This window comes from Crocuta crocuta, unplaced genomic scaffold (genome assembly GCF_008692635.1).
Source record: "Crocuta crocuta isolate KB4526 unplaced genomic scaffold, BGI_CrCroc_1.0 scaffold587, whole genome shotgun sequence".
Lineage (NCBI taxonomy): Eukaryota > Metazoa > Chordata > Mammalia > Carnivora > Hyaenidae > Crocuta > Crocuta crocuta.
In genome coordinates, this window is record NW_027532403.1 from 2,399,151 (window position 1) to 2,421,909 (window position 22,759).

The window sequence follows — 22,759 nt, forward strand, 5'->3', positions numbered from 1 at the left end:
CATATTCCTACATTTGTTTGTCTTACACCTTCTAAGTTTGTCTATAATGCAGACACATCATACATGTTTAAACCTACATACATATATGCATATATATATGTATTTTAACTGCTCATGACTAGTCTTTTGCCATAAGGTTCCCCCCCTTTTATTATTTTTTTAAATGTTTGTTTATTTTGAGAGAGGGGGCGCACAGACCTGGGAGGGTCAGAGAGAGGAGGGAAGAGAGAATCCCAAGAGTAGCGCACAGTCTCACGAACTGTGAAATCATCACTTGAGCTGAAATCAGGAGTCAGATGTTTAATTGACTGAGCCACCCAGGACACCCTTTTCCTAACTTTTAGATATAATTGACATATAACATTGTGTAAGTTTAAGATACAATGTGATGATTGATATATGACACATATATGTACTACAACGTGAGTACCATAGTAGGGTTAGTTAATACATCCGTCATCTCACATAATTACTTTTGTGTGTGTGTGAGGTGAGAACATTTAAGATTTACTGTCTCAGCAACTTTCAAGTATATAATACAGTATTGTTAATACTAGCCACCGTGCTGTACATTAGATCTGTGCTTAGATGATTAGAACTTAATCATCTTAAAACTGAAAATTTATGGTGACAGATGGTGAGTTCACTTACTGTGGTGAGCATTTCATACTGTATATAATTGTCAAATCACTATGTTGTACACTTGAAACTAGTATAATATCGTATGCCAACTATACTTTAATAAAGAAAATTAAAGTTCATACCCTTTGACCAACATCTCCCTATTTCCCTCTTCCCTCAACCTTCCAGGCCTTGGAAACTACCATTCTGCTCTGTGTCTATGAATTCAGCTTTTTAGATTCTATATACAAGTGAGATTGTGTACTATTTGTCTTTCTCTGACTTATTTTACTTAGCATAATACCTTCAGGGTCCATCCCTGTTGTTGCAAATGGTTAAATAATGTGTGTGTGCGTGCACGTGCGCCCATTTTTTATCCATTTATCCATCAGTGGACACTTAGGCTGTTGCCATGGGTTTTCAATTACCTCTTGGTTGGCTGAAGATTATCCTCCAAATTAGGCAGTTTAATCTATCACAAAGGCCCACTATGAATCACATGTACTTTATTCCAGACTTCCAACCTAGTGTTACTATCAAGTCCTTACTTAGCTATATGTGAAATACAGCATCTGATTAGCAGCAGCATATAAGATGTGGCAGTTTATATACAATATGAGATCTGAGCTGATATTAGAAACATTTGTGGAATTCGTGGACATTACTGCAGAAGCAAATAACCTCTATTCATCTTATCTTAGGTACCACTGCATAGTACAATAATGAATTAATAGCAGTGATGGTTTGTAAAGTAAAACTGTTTCAGATTCATTTTGCTTAAAAAGGTAAGGAAGTTTATGACATGTTTTAGGAAAGTTGCCATTAGAGATTATTAAAACATTTGGTAAGTTTTCAGTTTTTCTTATAATCATATCTTTGGACTACCTTATTTTCTCTATATAATATTAGATATATGTGATGCTACTGAAGTTTCTACAAGCACTTCATATAAACTGTGTTTTGTTAGTATTTTGATCTATTTCCAGTTGATTGCTGTGAATGAAATTTTTTTTTTTTTTTTTTTGTCTTTAGCTGCAGATTCTTTATCTTGTCCTGTTATGCAAAATGTTCAGCCTCTCAAGTCCAGCCCAGTCGTATCCACTGTTTTGTCAGGAGCCTCATCAACAAGAACGCCTCCTGCTGCAAATCGCCCAGCTGAGCCTGTAGCCTCAGTTACACAGCCGTCAGAGCTATCACAACAGAAAGGTATTTGAAAAATTTACTATTTACAGAGAGAGCACACATTCACGTACACACACACACTGATTCAATAGCTGATTTTATTTTATTTTTTTAATGTTTTATTCATCTCTGAGAGAGAGCGGCAGCTTGAGCAGGGGAGGGTCAGAGAGAGAGGGAGATACAGAATCTGAAGCAGGTTCCAGGCTCTGAGCTGTCAGCACAGAGCCCGACATGGGGCTCGAACCCACGAACTGTGAGATCATGACCTGAGCCGAAGTCAAACGCTTAACTGACTGAGCCACCCAGGTGCCCCTCAATAGCTAACTTTAAAAAGTCAAACTGTAACCAAAGTTTATACAAAATATGAGGTAATGTAATTTATAATCTCAGTTCAAACACTATTTTTTTTGTGTATTAACTTCCAGTCTCTGCTTATGATTATATATTTTACATAATTGTAATCATAGCATATATACCACTTTGTGTTTGGCTTTTATATTTATTAAATTATACACAGTTCTTCATATATCCACAGAGTTGTTAGAATCATTTTCATGGCTAATACTTCATTGTGTCAGCGTATTATAATCTACTAATCCATCCCTCTGTCGTAAAACATTTCTTTCCTATTTTTTAAACATACAGTTTTAGGATAAAGCACCCAAGATTTTATTTAGTGAATCTCCATATCCTATTTGATGATTTCTCTGTTTGTCATTATTATTAAGGAAAGTACTTTTGACCCAATTTTGGTACTCAGAGGTGAAAATTAAATTGTAACCCATACCCTTGCAGCATTGACAAACAATATGGTTCACTCATTTGCTAGTTTAATATTTTCCATGTGTTAAATAAGTGACAGGTAACTAAAATATGTTGTTTTGACCCTCTTTCCCTACGTTGCCTTTTCTTTTGGCAGAATTCTTGGTTAATTTCTATCTAACTAAAACTCCAAATCTATTGAGATTTCAGGTTGGTATACTGTGTTTTTCATTTGATGAGAAATAACTGAACTATTTTTAGGAATCTGTAGTTTGTATTTCCAGAGCAACCATTAGTAACATTTTAGAGACTGTGCTTACTGTATAATGACAGCTTCTTACCTTGAATATGAAAAATTCTCTTTCATTTCTCTCTCTTATGTTCTGAAACTTGGGAAAAAAAACACCTTGGGCTGATCTCACAACTTATTATCTGTTGATTATGTGGTCAAGAGGACTTTCTATACATTAAAAGTGTTCTTATTTGGTTTTATAGGAAAACCAACTGCAGCACCATGGAGTGTCCATGGATTCCCAAGAAGCCAGTGGGTATATTGGGAATAAAATCTAGTTTTTTAATAAGCGTTTTGCCTTTAAAATGAAGGGCTGGTAGGAAATTTTTTCTTATCGTGAATAAAACAAACTTAAGAGTAGTTTGAACCCCTAACTAAATGAACGGTATCTTTCCTCTACATTGATGACTGCCTTCCATTTCTTAAATTATCTTGCTTGTTTTGACTCTTTACATTACTCCTGCTGATATCTTTTTTACTATTATATTTTCTTTTTTAGCATTTTACTTTAAGTACTATCCTGTCACTTTAAGTATCATTTTGTAAACCGCATCCCTATGGAATAATCATAATTATGTTTTTTCTTACTAATAAGATAGATTTAATAAAATAGATTTGAAAAGAGGGGCTATCATTTATCAAGCACTTAAGGTGTGCCAGATACTTTATATTTATTATCTTATTTAGCCTCCATTACAATCCTATAATATCCCTGTTCAATATATGAGGACAGTGAGATTCAGAAAGATAGGGAATTTGCCCAAGATTATAAATTACTCTGCCCAAGTAACAGAGTGAAAGATTTTTAACTCAAATCTTTTTGTCTTTCTGTAAAATGAGGCTGACTTGTTTTGTTGGCTATTAACAAGCCCTTGATTTACCTAAGAGAAGCTCCTTGAATAAGTAACAGGAAAGAAAATACTAGAAACGTTTGAGTTGTAGCTTTTTTTTTTTTTTTTAAGTGGGAGATTGGCTTCTTAGTGGCCTTTGAATAGGTCTGAAGTAGACAATATAATTGTGTGAGGTAGAGCTAGCTACCTTGTGTGTTGTGCAAGTGGTGGTTTATGCGAATGGTGCCTATTGTAGTTGGGTGGTGTGTGGGCTGCACAGGCTGTGCTGTGGTGCTGGTATGACTACTAAAATATTAATACTTAAAAGAGATTACTATTTTTCTCCCAGCTTCAGAGATACTTTTGCTTTGTTAGTCTCAAAAGGACTATGCATTCTTGTACTGGTTTTAAGACAAAAGCCTGCAAACTTTGGCTTGCATACCTCCTAAAAAGTTCTTGTTAAAACTCTATAACTACCGGGGCATTGTTAGATTGACAGCTAAACTTTTTCAACAAAAGTTTAAATAGTTGCAGTTATGTAATTTTCAACATATTGCATATATTGACTTTTAAAACAAAGAGGTTACATTATTCTTTGTATCCACTAGAATGATACCTGCTACTATCCTTTTTAAAAATGCCCAAATGAGCCCTTCTTTAACATTTGGAAGGTTTACATTTTTCCTTTTTCTCCTTAATGTCATACTCTTTCCCCTGAATGTATATAATTATATAATATATTCTTAAGCTAGACACTCTTTTATCATTCTATCATACTTCTTTGCCATAGTAATATTATATAAAATGAAATTTAAAATTTTGCATTATGATCATAAGTGTCTAAGCATTAACATTTTTTTCTTCTGGATTAAACTGTCAAGATACTTATTAGTATATAGTTGGTCAAAACATATAAAAATTATGAATTTGGTATTTTTTTTGTGGAAAGTACATTTTGAATGGAAATACATGTTTCAGTGAAGTGAATGGCTCTCCCCCATTCCTGTCACAGCTTTGTGCACCTGAGTTGTATGACTCATTATTAGAATTAAGATAAACTTTAGATAAATTTCATTCATAGTTTTTATTTTCACACATGTGCTAAGAAACTTTGTTCATGTAAAGAAGATAGGAATGGTATTGGAAGGCTTCTATTAAAGCAGTGTTGTTCTCTGGACTTTTTAATGTTTTTAACCGTCTGAATTACATGTCAGAATTTTTATTGTTGTTTGTCAGATTTTATTTTCCAGGTTGTATATAGATAGTAGCACTATTACTTTCATGTAGTAGTTTACAATTTTAAAATATCTTTAATTTTTATTATCTCACTTGATCATTAGGTGAAGCAAGCATATAATATTTCATCTTCCTTTTATAAAAGAAAAAATTGAAATTTAGAAAGGTTAGGTGTCTTCCCCAAAGACACAAACTCCCTAGGTGGGGTGCCAAGACCCAGTGTAGATTTTCTGCCTCCAAACCCAATACTTGATTTGTTGAGTAAGCAATTATTCAAAATATTGTAAATTTCATTATACTTTTGCCAGTATAACATCTCATCACATCCTTCCAATGTATTTTTATCAAAAACTTTCAGCTGTTATGTAGGCCATTTGTTTTATATATGGCATCTCCATATAACCTAATTGGCAAAGGTAGTCCTCATTTTCAAACCAGTGAGATAAATTTTATTCTTTGTCAGAAAATATGATTTAATTTCTTTAATCCGGGGAAATGTGTTCCTGGAGCTTCAAAGGGGTATTATAAACTCCACTGAGAAATAAATTATAACATATATCTTCTAAGCCAGGTTACTAAAAGCAGTCAAATTTAGATGTCAAAGACCTAATATGATTAATGTATTCTGTTTTATAGTAGGTTATAAAAACTAGGCAATGAGTCGATAGGCTGTTTTTCATTACCAAATTTGAAATAAAGCAGTGTAACATGTATCTAATATTACATTATTGATGAAGTGAGGATTCTCTTGAAAACCATTGTATTCCTATGGTAAATATATGCATTATGTGTATGAAACTCTAGTATTTGGCATTTTTAAAATATTTAAATAGGAATCAAGTATAAAAATCAGAAATCTGTTAATCAGACATCATGATTAAAATGTTCCTATGTTGGAGTGCCTGGGTGGTTTGGTTCGGCTGAACACCTGACTCTTGATTTCAGCTCAGGTCATGATTTCACAGTTTATGAATTCAAGCCCCATGTCATGCTCTGTGCTGATAGTGCAGAACCTGCTTGGGATCTTCTCTCTCCCTCACTCTCTGCCCCTCCCCCATGCTCTCTCTCTCCCTCTTTCTCAAAAATAAACATTAAAAAAAATGTTCCCATGTAATTAATTGGAAAAAGGAAAACATATACCACTAAGTACTAACAGATTGACCCACTAGTAAATATTTTGTTGTTGTTAAAAGGAGGTAGAAAGAATTAAATATTGTATAAAATATAAGGATGTGAGACGTGATTATAATCATATATATTTTATGATAAAATAGGTTGTAAAGTACTCTGTTGAACATTTCATGTTGACTCTGAAAGGAATTACATAAAAATTTTATCTATGAGTTTCATCCAATGTATCTTGAAGAAAATGGGTCATCTTAGAAAACATTCTACTTGTTTGTAAAAGAATTAACATTGCTAAGACTACTACTCAGATTGGTGGAAGTTTCTTTTTTCTACTGACTTGCCCTATCTGCTGTAGGGATAAGTATTAAAGAATAGCTGAAAATAATTGTTTTTAATATACACAAAACATGTTCTTAAAAGTTCAATAACAGCTAATAATTATATAGTAGTATATTTCAGGCATCATTTTAGCTTTGAAATATATTCATTTAATCCTCACAACAACAACCATTTGAGGTAGTTATTGCCCCTTTTACGGATGATGTAAACGAAAACCAGAGAGGTTAGTAACTTGCCCAGGGAAACGCAGCTGGTAACTGGTGGAACCTAGAATTGAACCCAGAGCCCCCATCTTTATTCACAGTGTTCTGCTGCTTGTCTCTTCAGGTTTTCTTACTGGTTTTGCTTTGTTCTCATGGTACTCTTTCAAAAGCAGTGGGTTCTGTGGCAGTAGTGCTTGTGAGATGCATACGTACTGAATTATTAAATAAATTCATCATTACTCCCACCAAGCTACTTTTCACTATTTCTGAATTAAGAATATTCCAGTGAGCCCCAACACTATTTCTAACATGTTTCATCTTTAACTGAAACATGTATGGCAAGATAAAAGAAAGTCTGTAGATTGAGGGTGCCTTGATTTGTCATTTAAGGAAGGAGGGAGCTTTCCCTTTAATTCCAGAGACACTTTTATATCTCAGGGCAATGTATTATAGTAAGATGTAGGATCAGGTAAGGGTCTGTGTTTCTTTTGTAAAGTGAGAGAATGGCTGTTAACCACAGGCACTCTCTAAGGTGGGTAAGTTTTAGAAAAGAGTACCATGGAAACTGATTCCCTTAAAGCCATTCTTTTGCGGGAACTCTTGGAAAGTTTTATAGTATGCGTACCTAGTTGGAAGACCAGCTTTAGATAACAGTCACTCAAGAGTCTGAACTCTTGAATTTAAAAAAAGCGAACTTCGGGGGGCCTGGGTGGCTCAGTTGGTTAAGCATCCGACTTCAGCTTAGGTCATGATCTTGCAGTTCGTGAGTTCGAGCCCCACGTCGGGCTCTGTGCTGACAGCTCAGAGCCTGGAGCCTGCTTCAGATTCTGTGTCTCCCTCTCTCTCTCTGCCCCTCCACTGCTCACGCTCTGTCTCTTAAAAATAAACATTAAAAAAAAAAAGCTAACTTCCACAAGGGATTTGTTCTCTTAAGATTAGTTTTATTTATTTCCAATGTAGCTGTATCCAGGGAACAGTGAAGATGCCTTTTTTAAGCAGCTCCAAGGATACAGTCTCTTGGAGAGTTTGCCTGAAGGTACTTTAATATGATAGGTAGTTTAAACTGAATGTCCTTTTTAAAATATTGGGGCCCTTCATGTCAGAGTCTATCTGTGAAGTGTGTCTTGCCTCTTGCTTTACTAAGATTCATACCTTGAAAGTTCTAATTAAAACAGAACAAGTTAGGATGTAGCATTCCTGCCCCATTTGGTGGAGGTGGAGGTGATGGAGGTGGTGGTGGTGGTGGTTGGAGTGGGAGGTACTTCATGTACATTTCCACAGTGGCTTTCAGGCTCAGCTCTGGAAGACCTTATATTCTACCACTTCATATGCATTCTGAGTATCTCATACATACGTTCTGGCTCTTAAAGGAGGTCTAAATAAAGGCACTCAGGAAGTTTGCACATATTGTAGATGACTTGGCTGTCAACCCCCTTTTAGCTGTAACTCCCCATTCATTGCAGTTTGTATAAACTACTAACAGTTGGGGAAGGACTTAAATCTTGACACTTTCATCTCTAGCGCTTCTCGAAAAGGATTACATCTTTTTTCAGGAAAGTAAAAATTTGAATACGTTGTGTGACATTGTTAATATAGTACATTGACAGCCATAGTATAACCTAAAATGATATATTACTCTATTTTGTCTTATTCATAGGTTTGTTCCAGTTCGTTAAGTAGTTCTTTAGATTTTTTTAAAATCATTGTATAATCATCCCATTTGTTTCCAAGTAAGCACTGGATATTTTTCCACTAATAAATGAATCTGTTGTTAATTCAGTAAATCTAGAGAGAGGAAAATGTTTTGTCATGCGTATAGGTTGTGCTGTAGTTTGGCTTTTTTGATTAGTTAGAGTCAACAGCCTGCATATTGACTGATTCAGTCATGAAAAGAACAGATTCCCTTCTGATTTTTTCCTGCTTAGTTGCCTGTTTTAACACAGTAAATTGATTTTCTTCTTTTTCTTGTTTGTTCTTATTGTTTACACATACGTATACTTTTTAAAGTGCAATGCTAATTGCATTTTGAGAAAATACTTCATTTTTAAAGAAGTTCTTATTAAATTGAAGAATTTATTTTCTCTACATAATCACTTTACTGTTAACTTGTGTTTTATTGCAAACTTCTTAGTATATTTAACTTAAGGTCTAATATCAGTAAAATTTTCATTTTAAATAGGCTTTTGTTAGAGAAACATGCCACTCTGAATTCGGTCTTTCAAGGTATCAAGTTGATTTCTCAGCTAAGTTTGTGATTAACTACTGTTTATCTGTAGTTAAAGATGTTTCAGCAAAGCTAGCAGATTTTTCTGACTTCTTTGGTCTTAGTGGGAAGATCAAAGCTTCACTCATCTGCAGTTTAACCTTTGCTCTTTTCTGAACTCAGATTTTTCCTATGCTAGCCATGAGTTACGTTTATTAACATAACGTGCTAATTTAAAAGGTCACCTGAAAGAGAAAAACTCACAAGTGTCTGAGGACTACTGTGTGATTTTGGTGAGGCAGCGCTTCATTGTGCTTCCAATATTGTGAAATGTTCTTAAACATCCACACTGTGTTTCTGTGTTATTTCTTTTATCTTGTTTTCAAGTTGAGCTAAAGATTTTCTTGAAAAGGATGTTTATAATTTTTTTATTTTTGCATTTTTAATTGCGATTGTTTTATTTTCCCTCTTAAAATTTTGTGGATCTTAATTATTGGTCTAATTTTACCACATTAATTAAATTATAAAAAACACCCAATTACTGTTTTGGGGGGTAGGTGGGAGAAAGGAGTTATATAGTTAACAGCTGTGCCTTTTCCACAGACTCTGCCTTCTTGGCAGTCTCATCCCCCTACCTCACACTCACATGTAGTCAGTAGGCTGAAGCTGAGATGATAAGTCATCTCAGAAAATTCGCTGTTTTGTAATTGTCACACTTGTAGGACCACAGGTAATAAGCTCTTTTTCTTTTCTTTTCTTTTCTTTCTTTTTTGAGCTTTCGTGAGCAGAGAACTATTCTGAATACAATTCTTTTCTCTAACTGTCATTCTTTTTCCGTTATGAGAACTGAGTTACCATCAAGGTGGCATTAGCAGAAGGAAGGTATCAAGTATTTGTATGTGTGTTGAATGCTGTATAAATTCATTTCAGTAGAAATGATCACTGCTAACCAAGAATGCAGAGTCCCAAGGGATGTATACCACAAGGGCCCCAAGGTCAATGAAGGTAAACGTGTATAGAGCTCAGTAAAATTTTCAGAGCATCACTGCAGTTACCTAAATATTATCAGTGTAATACGTGGTACTTTTTTCACACTTAAACCAGTTCATATAAAAGCTTTTACTAAACTGCTTTGCAGAGATTTTCTAATGGTTCCTGTTTGGATAATAAATTTGCTAACATTAAAATGCATGCTGGGATGTTCTTTAGAATGTCACAGTTCTTTCTCACTTTTAATGCAATGTCAAAATTTTATTTCTCATCTTTCCTGTTGGTTTGACTCTTGTGTTTGTGCTTTCCACTTTACAGGCATGCAGTATGGTGACTATGTTAATAATCAAGCTAGCTCCGCACCAACTCCCTTGTCATCAACTTCCGATGATGAGGAAGAGGAGGAGGAGGATGAGGAAGCAGGTCTGCTTTAGCTTTACACCAGTTCTTGATCGTTTCCTACTCAAGCTTTCTTTTAATGTCCAGTCTTTAGCCTTTAAAAAAAAAAAAAAAAGAGTGTCTGCAGATTTAGCCCAATGAACTTGCTTGGTTTGGGTTACAGAAGGTTGGATCACTTGAAATGAGGTGTTTTGCTTGTTTTATTTTTACTCCTTTGGACATCTTTACCATTTTGTAAGTAAAACACATCTTTCATGATGATAGAGTGCTTTCTTCTTTCAGAAATGCATTTCCTCTTGTGTCACATGCCAAAGAAAGTCCTAACTGAAGCTTTTGGCTTATGCATTGCTTTAGCACCCTTGGAGGAATAACATTGTATTTTCTGCTTTGCATGCTACCTACACTAACCAGAATGAACCACGTGGATTTTATAATACTGATAGAGAAATTGACAGTGCTTCTTTGAGGTCCTTTTTGACCCTCGTTGTCATATATTTAGGAGGCCCAAAACTTGTAGTTATTATCCTGCTTCATGAAGTAGTAATTCAGATCTTGCTAGAAGAAGTTGTACATTTGAGTATGTGTTGCAGCCTGTTGAATATCTTTTTCTGGCTTTGTTGGGTAGAACACTACTAAACATTAAGTTCAATTCCTCCATTACTCATATAGTTTAAGACAACCAGTAAGTGCTGATATTTCAAGTTACATATAACCATGATTCTCCTTCTGTTGTTTTTATTATTGAATGGAAGGATTTGCTCTATAAACAGTATGTTTAGACAAAAGCTTATTTCCCATGCATTTTTAAAATATTCAGATCTGGGACACCTGGGTGGCTCAGATGGTTAAACATCGACTTTGGCTCAGGTCATGATCTCATAGTTTATGTGTTCGAGCCCCATGTTGGGCGCTGTGCTGACAGCTTGGAGACTGGAGCCTGCTTCAGATTCTATGTTTCCCTCTCTCTCTGCCCCTCCCCAGCACGTGCTCTATTTCTCTCTGTCTCTCAAAAATAAATGGTTAAAAAAATGGTTTTTTAAAAAGATTGACTATTGGGGCGTCTGGGTGGTTCAGTTGGTTGAGCATCCCACTTTGGTTCAGGTGATGATCTCACAGTTTGCACATTTGAGCCCTGCAACGGGCTCTGTGCTGACAGCTCAGAGCCTGGAGCTTGCTTCAATTTCTGTGTCTCCTTCTCTCTCTGACCCTTCCCCTGCTCACGCTGTCTCTCTCTCTCAGAAATAAATAAAACATTAAAAAATAATAAAAAAATAAAAAGATGGACTATATACAAATACTGACTAAAAAAATATTCAGATCCTTATGCACCATTTGAGGAAGGGAAAAAACAGAGGGTTACAGTGGGGAGTAATTTTTTTTACTTTAAATATATAAAATAATCTACCTGTCTTTTTCGATTTTTAGTAATTTTTAAATTTTATGTAATTTAATAAAATTTCAGTCTTATAGAAACATTGTAAGAAGAGTAAAAGAAACTCCCATATATACACTTAGACAAACCATTTTTGCCCCACTTGCTTTATAATTCTACATTTTTTCCTGCATCATTTGATAGTAAGTTGGAGATATCATGTAATACCTTATTATAGGAACAACGTTTTACATAATATAAACACAATACAGTTACCAGGATATTAAACACTGATGCAATAATATCAGCTACACAGTCCATAGATCTCAGCAGTTGTCTCAATAAGATCATTTATAGCTGTTTTCATGGTCCAGGATTCAATTCAAGGTCATCCATTGAGTTTTGTTGCCATTTCTACTTAGACTCTTTCCATCTGAGATAGTCCTTTAACCTTTCTTTTTCTTGACTTTGACAATTTTGAAGAATATAGGCTAGTTGTTTTGTAGAATGTACCTCAGTTTGGGTTTATCTGATATATCCTTGTGATTAGATTCAAATCATGTATTTTGGCAGGATTACCACTGAAGTAGTGTTGTGTTCTTAGTGCATTCTCTCTAAGCAAGACACATGATGTTGATTTGTTCCCATATTGATGATGTTAACTTTGATCACTTGATTAAAATAGTGTCTGCCAGATTTTACCACAGTAAAGTTACTACTTTTTCCTCTTGCAGTTAATAAATAATTTGTGGTGAGTGGCACCTGGGTGGCTTAGTTGGTTAAGCCTCAGACTCTTGGTTTCAGTTCAGGTCATGATCTCACGATTTTGTGAGTTCAAGCCCTACATCGGGCTCTGTGCTGGCAGCTAGGAGCCTGCTTGAGATTCTCTCTCTTCCTCTCTCTCTGCCCCTCCCCCACTTGTACTATCTTTGTCTCTAAAATAAACTTTAAAAAATTTTTTAAATAAATAATTTATGGGGAGATTTTTTGATAGCATGTAATGCCCTGTTCTTTATTAAACTTACACTCAGTTAATTATCCATTGATGATTTTCTAATTCCAACATCTCTTCAATACTTACGAGCCAAGGATTGACTGTAATGGAGAGCTTTTTCTTTTCCCTTGTTGTCTTCCTTCGGGTTCATATTGATTCATGGATTCTTACTTTATTCACTAGGTAACAATTCATTACAAACATTTGTTATTTTGATAGCAACTTATCCTAGTTTTGGCCAGTGACAGCTCCTTCAAACTATCTTTTAAAAATGTTCCCATGGGAGCACCTAAGTGGCTCAGTTGGTTAAGTGTCTCGACTTCAGCTCAGGTCATGATCTCACAGTTCGTGAGTTTAAGTCCCACATCGGGCTCTGTGCTGATGGCTCAGAGCCTGGAGCCTGCTTTGGATGCTGTATCTCCCTCTCTGTCCCTCATCTGCTCATGCTCTGTCTCTCTCTGTCTCGCTCTCTTTGTCTCGCTCTCTTTCTCAAAAATAAACATTAAAACAATTAATTAATTAAGGACACCTGGCTCAGTCAATTAAGCGTCTGACTTTGGCTCAGGTCATGAACTCATGGCTTTTGAGTTTGAGCCCCACATTGGGCTCTGTGCTGACAGCTCAGAGTGTGAAGCCTTCCTTAGATTCTCTGTCTCCTTCACTTTCTCTCTGCCCCCTTCACTTTCTCTCTGCCCCACCTCCACTTGCACTCTCTCTCAAAAATAAATATTAAAAAAAATTTTGTTTATTGTTCCCATGAATCTTAAAGCACATATTTTAAGCACACTGAGGCCTCAGTAAGATGTTCCTAGCTCATCTTATATTGTTGTAACCATGGGTTGAGCCTCTTCTCCAAGTAGTCCTGTTTTCTTTCATGGAAAAGGATATTTTAATGAGACCAAGATCTGATTGTAGTGTGTGGTTATTGCTACTAATAATGGATTATTGTTCTCAGGCTCTGAATTATTATTATTTAGTGTATAATTCAGATCCTCTCATCCCTATTTTGCACATTTCAAAAATGTGTTATTTTGTATAATGTTGTCAGCCTAAATTACTCTCATTTTTTAAGTTATTTTTTTAATCCCAGTATAGTTAACTAAATTTCTCTCATTTTTGTTCTGCTTGCAATTAAGTACAGTTGTTGAAACTTCTCTTTCCTTAGACTAAGAAAAATTGGGAAACCAAAAAGATTAAGCATTTATGGTTTTACTCCAATTACTTTATTTTGTTTAACTACTTTTTTCTTGAATATATGACAGATTTAAAATTCTGAGTTCTTTTTTTTTTTTTTTTAAGTTTTATTTAAATTCCAGTTTGTTAACCAACAGTGTAATATGGGTTCAGGTGTACAATAGTGATTCAGCACTCTATACATCACCTGGTGCTCATCGCAACAAGTGCACTCCTTAATCCCCACCACATACCTCATCCATCTCCTCACCCCTCTGGTAACCGTCAGTTTGTTCCCTATAGTTAAGACTCTGTTTCTTGGTTTGCCCCGCTCCATTTTTTTTCCCCCTTTGCTCATTTGTTTTGTTTCTTAAATTCTACATATGAGTGAAATCATATGGTATTTATTTTCTTTCTCTAGCTGACTGACTTCACTTAGCATAGTACTCCAGCTCCATCCACATCCTTGCAAATGGCAAGATTTCACTCTTTTTTATGGCCAAGTAATATTCCTGTATGTGTGTGTACTACATCTTTATCCATCCATCAGTTGATAGACATTTGGGGCTATTTCCATAATTCAGCTTTTGTAGATGCTGCTGCTATAAACATCAGTGTGTATGTATCCCTTTGAATTAGTATTTTTGTATTCTTTGGGTAAATACCTAGTAATGTAATTGCTGGATTGTAGGGTTCTTCAGGTTCTAACTTTTTGAGGAACCTCCATACTCTTTTCCAGAGTGGCTGCACCAGAAAAATTTCTGAGTTCTTAACTCATGACATTTAGATTATAATAATATCCAACATTTTTGAGCACTTACTGTATACCAGTCAGTTTTGTGTCAGTTTTCTAGATTCAAATGCTGACTTTGACACTAGCTTTGTGACAAGTTTTATTAACTTGTTGAGTCTCAGTTTGTTCATCTGTAAAATGAGAATAATTATACTAACAATTACATATGGTTATTTTAAGAGTTGAAGGTATTCTTTGTAAAGAGCTTAGAACAGTATCTGGCAAGTGGTAAGGATTCAAAAAGATTAATTGTCATTACTAACATTGAGATGATGGGTTTTGTTTGTTTTGTTTTAGATAGAAAATGAGCAGGGAGGGACGCCTGGGTGGCTCAGTAGGTTAAGCATCCAGCTTCAGCTCAGGTCATGATCTCATGGCTTGTGAGTTCGAGCCCCACGTCATGCTCTGTGCTGACTGCCAGCTCAGAGCCTGGAGCCTGTTTCAGATTCTGTATCACCCTCCTCTCTGACTCTCCCCTGCTCATGCTGTCTCTCTCTTTCTCAGAAATAAACAAAACATTAAAAAAAATTTAAAAAAAAAAAAAAAGTGAGCAGGGAAAGGACAGAGAGAGGGAGAGAGAGAGAATCCCAAGCAGGTCCCATTCTGTCAGCATAGAGCCCAATGTGGGGCTCCAAGTCACATACTGTGAGATCATGACCTGATCCAAGATCAAGAGTCGGACACTTGACCCACTGAACCACCCAGGCACCCTGAGATTATATCCTTATGTCAGTTTATTCTTCTCAGCAGTCCTGTAAATCAGGAATAATTGGCTCCATTTTACAAATGAGTTGACTATGATCTGAACAAGTTAAGTAACATTTGTCTCTGGTCCAACAACTACTGAGCAGCAGGGTAGGGATTCAAACTGAGGTCTCTGTCTGCACAAAGGTGTGGAAAAGTCTCTATCTCCTAGTGAGAACACGAAGCACTAGAGTAGAAGGGAACTAAAGGGAATGTGGCAGTAGTCACTACTCTGTTACTTACATGTTATCTTCCTCCTGTGCCTTTTTTTTATTATGCAATAAAATAATGAAACTACCATGCACATTTGACTCGAATCCTGGTATTCTCAATTCATGGTATGTTAAAAAAATATCATATATTTGTTGATTACAAATTAAAGATCTGTTTTGAGTAGCAAAGAAAGCAATCAAGGAAAATTTTGGGTTTTTTTCCTTAAAGATTTTATTTTTATACTTAAAATACATGTACACCCAAAATAGGGCTTTAACTTACAACCCCGAGGTGAAGAGTCACGTATTCTACCAACTGAGCCAGCCAGGCACCCCAAAAATCTTAGCTTTTAAATGAATTTTAGTGGCACCTAGGGACAGGGGTCAGCTGAGCATCCAACTCTTGATTTCAGCTCAGGCCATGATCTTAAGGTCTTGGGATCGAGCCCTGCATTGGGCTCTGTGCTGAGCATGGAGCCTGCTTAAGATTTTCTCTCTCTCGATAAAATTTAAATAAATTAAATAAATAAATAAATAAATAAATAAATTTTAGTTTAAGTTTTTTCAGCTTTGCTCAGTTAACAATAATTTTTTCCTATGTAAAGAGGTATAGTGGCTCAAATTGTTGTGGAGATTACATGTAAGTGTCTATAATACAGAGATTTGGAGTGCTACTTTTTTAGCATTTCAGTGGTTCCTTATATTCATAAGATTTTTGTGTGTTTTCTTTATGTGGAATTGTTCTCCAGTTTTGAAAAAATGTATTGAACAACAACAACATGTTAATGAGCAGGTTTGGAAATCAGTAATATTCCTCTTTATGGTAAAAGAAACTACTTCTTTAGCTTTTCTCTTATTAAAGCTTATGGTTTTCTTGACAAGACTTCAGCAATCCAGTACAAGAATATTTATTTTAAACTTTCAATTTTATTTATTTTTCAATTTTTTTTAATGTTTGTTTACTTTTGAGAGAGAGAGGGAGAGAGAGAGAGACAGAGTGCGAGCAGGGGAGAGGCAGAGAGAGAGGGAGACACAGAATCCAAAGTAGATTCCAGGCTCTGAGCTGTAAGCATAGAGCCCAATGTGGGGCTCGAACCCATGAACCGTGAGATCATGACCTGGTTCGAAGTCAGACGCTTAACTGAGCCACCCAGGTACCCCTAAACTTTCAATTTTAAAGGAAAGCTTTTATTTCAGTTTCATTTACAATCTAATTATATTTTTAAATTACATGCTACAGATAAGCTTTCTTTTAAAAATTTTTCCACTAAATACATACTAGAAAACTAAAATAGGATTTTTTACTAGAGACAGTCATGTTTTGTTAGAAGCTACTAAAAGTTCAGAATTGTTGCAGAATAAACTTTAAATTAAAGGAAATTTGAGCAAGTAGCAAGCTTTCAGGTTCCCATATGGTTATATCTTAAATTCTTCTCTATGTTTATTCAGTCTCAGGTTCACTCCTTTAGTTTTAAGTGCTAGAGTGGATTTCTGTTAGTTTTAGGTACTATACTACAGACGAATACTGTCAGACTTGTAATAGTAAGGGATACAAACTTGAAAGTGGAAGTGAAAGGGAATAGCAATGAAATAAAAATTGAGAAGTGAAATAACCTAAAAGAGGGAAATAACGTAAAGACTAATTCAGACTTTAGGCCGTGCTCAGCCGTATTCCTTGGAAAACACTGTCAGCTAATCTTCTGTTACCTGCTGTACAGACTCAGTCACTTTGCCTCTAGGGAATTTTCAGGGTAGGAAGAGGACAGAGAACAACAGGGAGCTTTCTTACATGGCTCTGGGAATGTGACACCTTGTTGCTATATTTTGTAAGTGTTATTGAAATAAAACTTGATTTTAATAATGGGTTTTAAGGTTATAGTCAGTTTTTGTTAGACTTTCACATAGGCTAATAGTAATTATTCAGTGCTGGATACTACGTCAGAGATAATGATATGTTTATGGTTTGCCTTGGGAATTTTATTTTGTAATTTTTTTAATGTTTATTTTCTGAGAAAGAAAGAGAGTGTGAGTGAGGGAGGAGCTGAGAGAGAGAGAGGGAGACATAGAATCTGAAGCAGGCTCCAGGCTCTGAGCTGTCAGCAGAGAGCCCCATGTGGGGCTCAAACTCACGAACCACAAGATCATAACCTGAGCCGAAGTCGGACACTTAACCGACTGAGCCACCCAGGAGCCCCTGCCTTGGGAATTTTAAAAGGTAATGTTGTATTTTAAAACAGAATGATTGGCTCCTGTAGATAACAAGACATTTTTGGCCTACTTCAGTCTAACTTCCAAAGAGAATTTTTCTTTTTGTTCAAATATGTAATACAGTATTATTAACTGTAATACTGTGGCTATACATTAGATTTCTAACTGTATTCATCTTTTAACTAGAAGTATGTACTCTTTGACCAGTGTCTCCCCTTTTTCCCACCCCTGAAGAGAATCCTTAAAAGGGTTCACATCTGTCTTTCCCTTTATTTAATGTACTGTTTTATTATTTTAACCAGTAAATATCTTTCAACTGAATTCAATACATATGTAATACATTTTTAAAATTTTATAAATTGAACACATGTCCGGGGTCTCTAAAGGATATAAAAGGATATTCATGCCACAAGAAAAGTATTTGATAGTTTTTGATATTCATATACATTTTTTTAATGTACCTGTTATCTGAATAATTAGCTTGTAAATATCCTATACATAGATATATGATTGCTATAGCTACAAACCCCCAACTTTCTGTAAGGTGAGAAACAGATTATTAGGGGTTCAATGGGAGGAAATTTGGTACCAGCCTCTAGAGTTGGAATTTAAAAGGTACTTGAAAATAGAAATAGTATTCAAGTAGTAATTGGATGTCTAGGCTAGCCCCAAATATGATTAACTGAAATACTAAGCATGTGAAAATGCTTTATTTTTTTCCCTAGCCTGCAAATAATATAGTATTTAGTCAATAATATAGATTATGTGACTTATCAGTGCCTGCAAACTGGACTTCTCTAATGTTTAAGAATGTGGACAAGTCCCACAGCTATTCATTTAACTAAAGCCAGCTTGCACACAGAAAGCAGTATTTTGCTTAGTTTCATGGTTCCAGAGATTAAGACAGCAACATAGTCTCCTCCTCAAATATGATAGGAACGCATATATGATTACAATATATCTTGAAAATACTTTAATTAGAAGTTGAGAAAATGCCCTAGCACAGTAGAGGAAATGATCTTCCATGTGCCTATCAGAAAGGTTTTATGGAGGATTTGAAATTTGAAGGATGAGTAGGAATTTGCCATGTGGAAGAACAGAATCTAGGCTAATGAACCAATGTATACAGTGCAGAAATGTAAGGAAAGATGCTGTGTTGAGTGCAGAATGAGAAGATCAGTGTGATTGCATCATAAGGTAAAAGAGAAAATGGTATGGGAATAGGAGAGAAATAGAGGTGAAGAGAGCAGGGGGAAGCCACATTTTGAGGTTCCTTTTTTGATTAAAGGCATTTAGACTTTATTCTGTAAGATGGTAGGAGAATTGTGAAGGTGTTTTTAAGCATGTTCAGAATATCAACTTATAAGTTACATAATGTACCTCTTTAAAAAAAAAATGCCAGTTTGACTGGTGCTGGCAGTGATGGCATGACCTATTTAGGATTAAACTAAACATTAAGTTTTAGAAAAGTTTCAGTCTATGGTTCATCTGGATTTAAAACTTTTATCATTGCTTTGCTGTTTCAGCACGTTGAAAGTAGATATTTGCATTGGTTCTTTTCTTCTGAAAGTGAGTTTTAAAGTTTATTTATTTGTTTTGAGAGAGAGCAAGGGAGGGGCAGAGAAAGAGGGAAAAAGAGAGAATCCCAAGCAGGCTCTGAGCTACACACTGAGCCCGACAATGGGGCTCTATCTCATGATGGTGAGATCATGACCTGAGCTGAAATCAAGAGTCGGATGTTTAACTGACCGAGCTACCCAGACACCCCTGAAAGTGAATTTTATTTTTTTTTGGTTAGGTCAGTATTTTTTTTTCTTAAATAGTTTATTGTCAAGTTGGTTTCCATATAACACTCAGTGCTCACCCCAACAAGTGCCCCCCTCCATGCTTATCACCCCCCTTTCCCTCTACCCCACCCCCATCAGCCCTCAGTTTGTTCTCAGCATTTGTCTCTCATGGTTAGCCTCCCTCCCTCTCCCCACTATTTTTTCCCCTTCTTCTCCCCCATGGTCCTCTGTTAATTTCCTCCTAATCCACCTATACATACATGCAAACATACGGTATTTGTCCTTCTCTGCCTGACTTATTTCACTCAGCATAACACCCTCAAGTTCCATCCATCCATCATGGCTACAAATGGCCAGATTTCATTCTGAAAGTGAATTTTAAAGTAAACTAGCAGGTTTCAGATTTTTCAATAAGTAAAACAATATTTCTATAAAATTAATACTTTAAAATTTGTAGATAATAGCATTATTATTAAAATTGGCCAAAGTTTTAAGCATTAATTTTGATTTGGCATGAAAGAAGATAGGCAGCATAAGTAGTATGTTTTTAAAGCAATTTGATACATGTAAGCAATCTTACCTTTCAACTTAATTTTTTTTCAAGAATAATTATTTCTTTATGTTTAAAAGTTTTTCTTGGTCAGAGAGAATGCTATGGTTTTTTAAAATTATAGCTTTATTGAAATACCATAAAATTCACTCATTTGAATTGTACTATTTGGCAGTTTTTAATGTATTAACAAAGTTCTGCAGCCATTGCTATGTATACCAAAACATTTTTATCACCTCCAGGTACAAACATTCTACCTTTTAGCAGTCATTTCCTGTTCTTACCTCCTATACACACATAAACACACACACACACACACACACACACACACACACACCCCTACCCCTACCTACCTACCTACCTCTAGGCAACCACTAGTCTTTGTCTCTAGGTTTTTCTGTTCTAATATTTCCTATAAATAGATCATATAATATGGATTTTTGTGACTGGCTTCTTTTAGCATGATGTTCTCAAGTTTTATCCACATTGTGGCATGTATCAATACTTCATTCCTTTTTATTCCCGAATAATATTGTGTAGCTATATCACGTTTTATTTATCCATCCATAAGCTGATGGGCATTTGGGTTTCCACTTTTTAGCCATCTGAATAACGCTGCTGTTAACATTCATGTGCAGCTTTTTGTGGAGGTGTGTGTTCTCATTTCTCTTAAGTGGAATTGCCAAGACATAAGGTAGCTCTGTTTAACCTTCTAGAAACTGTCAGAATGTTTTCCAACATGACTGCACCATTTTACAGTCTTATGAAGTTTTCAGTGTCTGCAAATTCTTGCCAAAACTTAGGATTTATGTGTCTTTTCAGTTATAGCTATCCTGGTGGATATGAATTGGCATCTCATTGTGATTCTGATTATCATTTCCTTAGTGGCTAATGATGTTGAGCATTGTTTCGTGTATTTATTGGCTGTTTATCGTCTTTGGAGAAATCTTCTTAGGCCTTTTACCCATTTTTATTTTGGTGTTTGTCTATTGTTGTTGAGTTATAAGAATTCTTTTTATATTCTGGATACTAGACCCTCATCAGATGTATGACTTGCAAATATATTATCCCATTTTGTCAGTTGTCTCTTTTCTTTCTTCATGGTATTGTTTGGAGCGCAAAAGTTTTTAATTGTGATAAAATCCAGTTAATTTTTGTTCTTGTTGCTTGTGCCTTTAATGTCATATTTAAGAATCTTTTGCCAATCCAGGGTCATGAAGATTTACTCCTATACTCTTAAGAGTTGTAGTGCTTACATTTAAGTATGTGATCCATTTTGTTAATTTTAGTGTAAGGTGTAAGGAAGAGGCCTAACTTTATTCTACCTCATGTGGTTCTCTTGTTGAAAAGAATATTCTTTCCCCATTCACATCTTAACATATTGTTTTGAGATGAAAGTCATGTAACATGAAATTAACCATTTAAAGTGTATAATTCAGTGTTAGTAGTACAATTACCACCTCTATGTGATTCTAGTGTTTTGGTTGTGCAGTCACCTCTTCTATCTAGTTCTAACTTTGTGAATGGATGGAACTAAGTATTTTCATCCTACCAAAAGGAAACTCTTTTCGTTAAAACTCATTTTTCATTAAAACTTCCCATTTTTCACTTCTCTCAGCCCCTGGCAGCCATTAGTCTACTCTCTATCTCTGGAGACTTACCCAGTCTGGATACTTCATATAAATAGAATCATAATTGTGACCTTTTGTGTCTGGGTTCTTTCATTTAGCATGTTTTCAAGTATTATTGACACCATAGCAAGTATTAGTACTTTATTCCTTTGTATAGCCAAAAAATATCCCAGCCATTTTGTTTATACATTCATCTCTTGATGAATATTTAAGTTTTTGTGTCTTGGGGGGAGGGGGCGGACTTACTAAACAAAGATTTTATTTTATTTTATTATTGAAGTGTAGTTAACATAATGTTATATTAGTTTTAGCATAGTGCAGCATAGTGATTTGATAATTCTGTACATTGCTCAGTGGTTACTGTAATAAATGCAGCCACCATGTGTCACCATACGGTGTTATTGCAGTGTTATCGACTATATTCCCTATGTTGTATTTTCATCTCCATGACTGATTTATTTTATAATTAGAAGTTTGTACTTCTTAATCCCTTTCACCTATTTTACCTGTCCCCCTACCTGCCTCCCCTCTGTTAACCACCAGTTTGTTCTCTATAGTTAAGAGTCTGTTTTCTTGTTTATTTGTTCATTTGTTTTGTTTTTTATATTCTACATCTAAGTAAAATCATATGCCATTTATTTTTCTGATTTATTTCACTTAGTATAATACCCTCTAGATCCATCCATGTTGTAGCACGTGGCAAGATGTCATTCTTTTTTATGATTGAGTTAATAATTTGTGTGTGTGTGTGTGTTTGTGTGTGTGTGTGTGTGTGTGTGTGTTGAGATCTTTATCCATCCATCTATCCGTGGACATTTGGGTTGCTTCTGTATCTTGGCTATTATAAATAATGCTGCAGTGAACATAGGGGTGCATATATCTTTTCAAATTAGTTTTTGGTTTTGGAGGGTAAATATCCAGTAGTGGAATTTTGGATCATATGGTGGGATTTTTTTGTTATTGTTTATTTGTTTTGTTTTCTTATTTTGTTTTTTTTGTTTTTTTGTCTTTTGGGTTTGTGTTGTTGTTGTTGTTGTTGTTGTTGTTGTTGTTGTTGTTTGAGGAACCTCCATACTATTTTCCATAGTGGCTGTACCAATTTATGTTCTC

General features: G+C 35.3%; 1 protein-coding gene across 2 annotated transcripts in view; it reads left to right on the forward strand.

Annotated features, from left to right (window-relative positions):
- The window catches only part of SEC24B (SEC24 homolog B, COPII component), a 105,366-nt gene that overhangs the window by 34,724 nt on the left and 47,883 nt on the right, over nucleotides 1-22,759 (forward strand). The window contains exons 3-4 of one of the 2 annotated variants that reach the window (XM_077778451.1): nucleotides 1,654-1,827; nucleotides 10,105-10,209. In XM_077778451.1, coding sequence (XP_077634577.1) covers nucleotides 1,654-1,827; nucleotides 10,105-10,209 — 279 coding nt within the window. The remainder of the gene's footprint in view (nucleotides 1-1,653; nucleotides 1,828-10,104; nucleotides 10,210-22,759) is intronic. The other variant, XM_077778452.1, reaches the window with a different exon arrangement.